The 2,500-nt window shown below is 44.0% G+C and overlaps 1 protein-coding gene across 11 annotated transcripts in view; it reads left to right on the top strand.

Annotated features, from left to right (window-relative positions):
* Positions 1-2,500, top strand: part of Mrtf (Myocardin-related transcription factor) — a 99,364-nt gene that overhangs the window by 94,183 nt on the left and 2,681 nt on the right. For all 11 annotated transcript variants that reach the window (XM_086556163.1, XM_043022820.2, XM_043022818.2 and 8 more), the window contains one exon: positions 82-2,500. This exon is cut by the window's right edge and continues 2,681 nt beyond it. In XM_086556163.1, the coding sequence (XP_086412289.1) occupies positions 82-1,088 (1,007 nt within the window). In that variant the 3' untranslated portion in view covers positions 1,089-2,500. The remainder of the gene's footprint in view (positions 1-81) is intronic.

The following is a 2,500-nucleotide window of genomic DNA, read 5'->3' as shown; positions in this document are numbered from 1 at the left end:
CAGAATTTGTTTGCCCAAGCTAGAACCTTAGAATTTTGTTTGCCTCTAAACATTATGAATGATGAATGTGTATTTTTTCAGAGTTGCCTCCAAGTGCTGCACAAGATCCTCACACCCCGACTCAAATAAAGTGTAGCCGGACTGGGCCCACATTTACCAGTTCTTCGGGTGACTCTCCCACCATTTATACCACAACATCTCCTGCTGTACCAGTTATCTTTAGCAGCAGTTCAGCATCACTGCCACTTGTGTTTACAACCTCATCCACTGCACTTCCCGTTGTGTATACGACGACCTCCGCAGTCCCATCGACTCAAGAAACCACCGTTCCACCCCCACCACCACCCCCACCTCCACCACCACATCATTCTAGTCAACGCATCACTAGTGCCACAGTTGCAAGCTCAGTAGCACAGCAGCAGGTGCCAGGGATACCAAGCTCCTGTGCATCTCCTATAGTAACTAGTGGCCTCAATTCTCACTCCCTGTTTGCTGACCTTGTGATGGAGGGCCCAAATCAGCCTGGCTTGGAACTTCCTCTGGATCTGGATTTACCTGTGCTGGAGGGCATGGAGCTCGGCACCTTGGAGCACACTCTAGATCACAACAATATTCCACAGGACCTGCTTATCTCCCACAGACCAGAGGAGTCCTTCATCACCGTAGGCCCAACAATGGATGTTAAGATGGAAGTGAATGATGATGTTGATGTAGCCTCATGGCTCGACTCCTTGGTGCCCACTCCGAACGGTCCCGTGTTGACATCTGGGTCTTCCACATTCACAGCACCCTGGCCACCCTCGCAGTTGATTTCTACGTCAGGAAACAGTAGTGACAGTGGCATTGGGAGTAATTATAGCAGTGGTAGCAACAGTAGTTGTAGCAACAGAGGAGGTAACCATAGTAGTTGCAGCACTAGTAGCACAAGTAGTAGTGGTGGGAGAAGTGGTATTAGTGTCAATCAAAGTGATCCACTGCTCTCTAATAACCAGGACCATTTAGACCTCTTTAACCTAGAGGAGATGGACCTCAAGGCTCATGATGTGACATCAGGCCTATCATGGGACCGCATCGATTTTACTGCATGAGAGTTTAGTGTATTGATCACATAGTTGGTCATCCTTAGTGTACCATGAACTGATCAAAGCCAGTCACCATGTTCAATGTCTGGTCAATGTCTGTCCAAGTGTGGGACCATTGACTGACAAAGACTGAAAGTCAAGGGACCATTGACTGCAGTAGATTTCAGCCTTGACTGACTAGCATATTTAATAGCTGAAGTGCTACTGCATCTTGAGTGACTGGCAGTACCCTAATGTGGCTACTGATATAAGTGTTAATGTCTGTGATGACAAATGAGTGCCTTACAGTACTCTAACAAAGGACCATTGAATATTTAGTTCATATTTTAGGTTGTGTTCAGCCAACTCCACACAATTCCCTGTTATTCCATTTTGACTACCTGTCATATAGATCATGCTCACAATCATTATTAGAAGTTTTAAAAACTTTAATCATAAATCTCTAGAAATTTTCTGTGTCAAGTATATATATGATGTATCTGTAAATAGTTCCTTCATGTAAAATGGTGCTGTTTTGACTATTTCCACTTGTTTGAGTTTTCTCCAAGATATATGCTACTTGTCAGTTAATCCTGCAAATTGGTCAGGTGTATCACTATGTACTGTAATAGGTGTATGATAAGTTTTGGGAACAAATCTACCCCTTCCATAAATTTTTGCTGTGTACTTGCCTTATCAAAGTGGAGCACTGAATTCATGAAGTTGAATCTGTTTTGACTTTCTTGCTCTGTACATATGTTATGCCTAGGTAATTTTTGTGACAAGAGTGAAGGCTCTTTCACCTATGCTGTGATTATTAAGTATGTCAGGAACAGCCAGTCATGTCTAGCCCACTGAAGGCAGGCACACAGTCTAACCATTCCATGATGACCCTTGGCCCATGGCTGTGTCTTCGATTCTGAGAGACCCCAGCTGGGCACTATCACCCTAGCTCATGGTGTGCAAATCTCCGCCTGGCATGTGGTGTCCAACACCATTAAAACATTATCCGGGCTTGTAGTAGTTTGAAAACCCACTCATTAGATACCTGTCTAGTGGAGTTTTTGAAAATCTATAGGCGCAACTTGGGTTTACAGAGTTCAAAGCCAGTTCTTCGAACCCACATTCATGAAGTCCAGACAAAGAATGATGACCCTGACCAGAGGTATCAAATTGCCATTACCTTTCCCTCTCATGGTGTCTAAAGCCTGTTCAGTGTATCAGGTCGTAACTTCTGATCATACCCATGGTTTCTATAACTAGTGCTTATGCCCCTGGCATGTGTACAAAACCAGCATTTGTAACCTTACTGAAGATGTTTAAGCTTGCACCAGTTCATGAATGGGTCATTAAGAATGAGCTTAATTATAGCTGCAGAGTGAACTGTGACAGGTCCATGGAGTTATTGCAAGCTTTAAACTTCGGTATGTCAAACTCTC

The sequence above is a fragment of the Penaeus japonicus genome, unplaced genomic scaffold, assembly GCF_977035675.1.
Source record: "Penaeus japonicus unplaced genomic scaffold, GWHDUDI00000001_assembly GWHDUDI00000003, whole genome shotgun sequence".
NCBI lineage: Eukaryota > Metazoa > Arthropoda > Malacostraca > Decapoda > Penaeidae > Penaeus > Penaeus japonicus.
The sequence above is the reverse complement of the archived record's forward strand: the minus strand, read 5'-3'. Positions and strand labels throughout refer to the sequence as shown.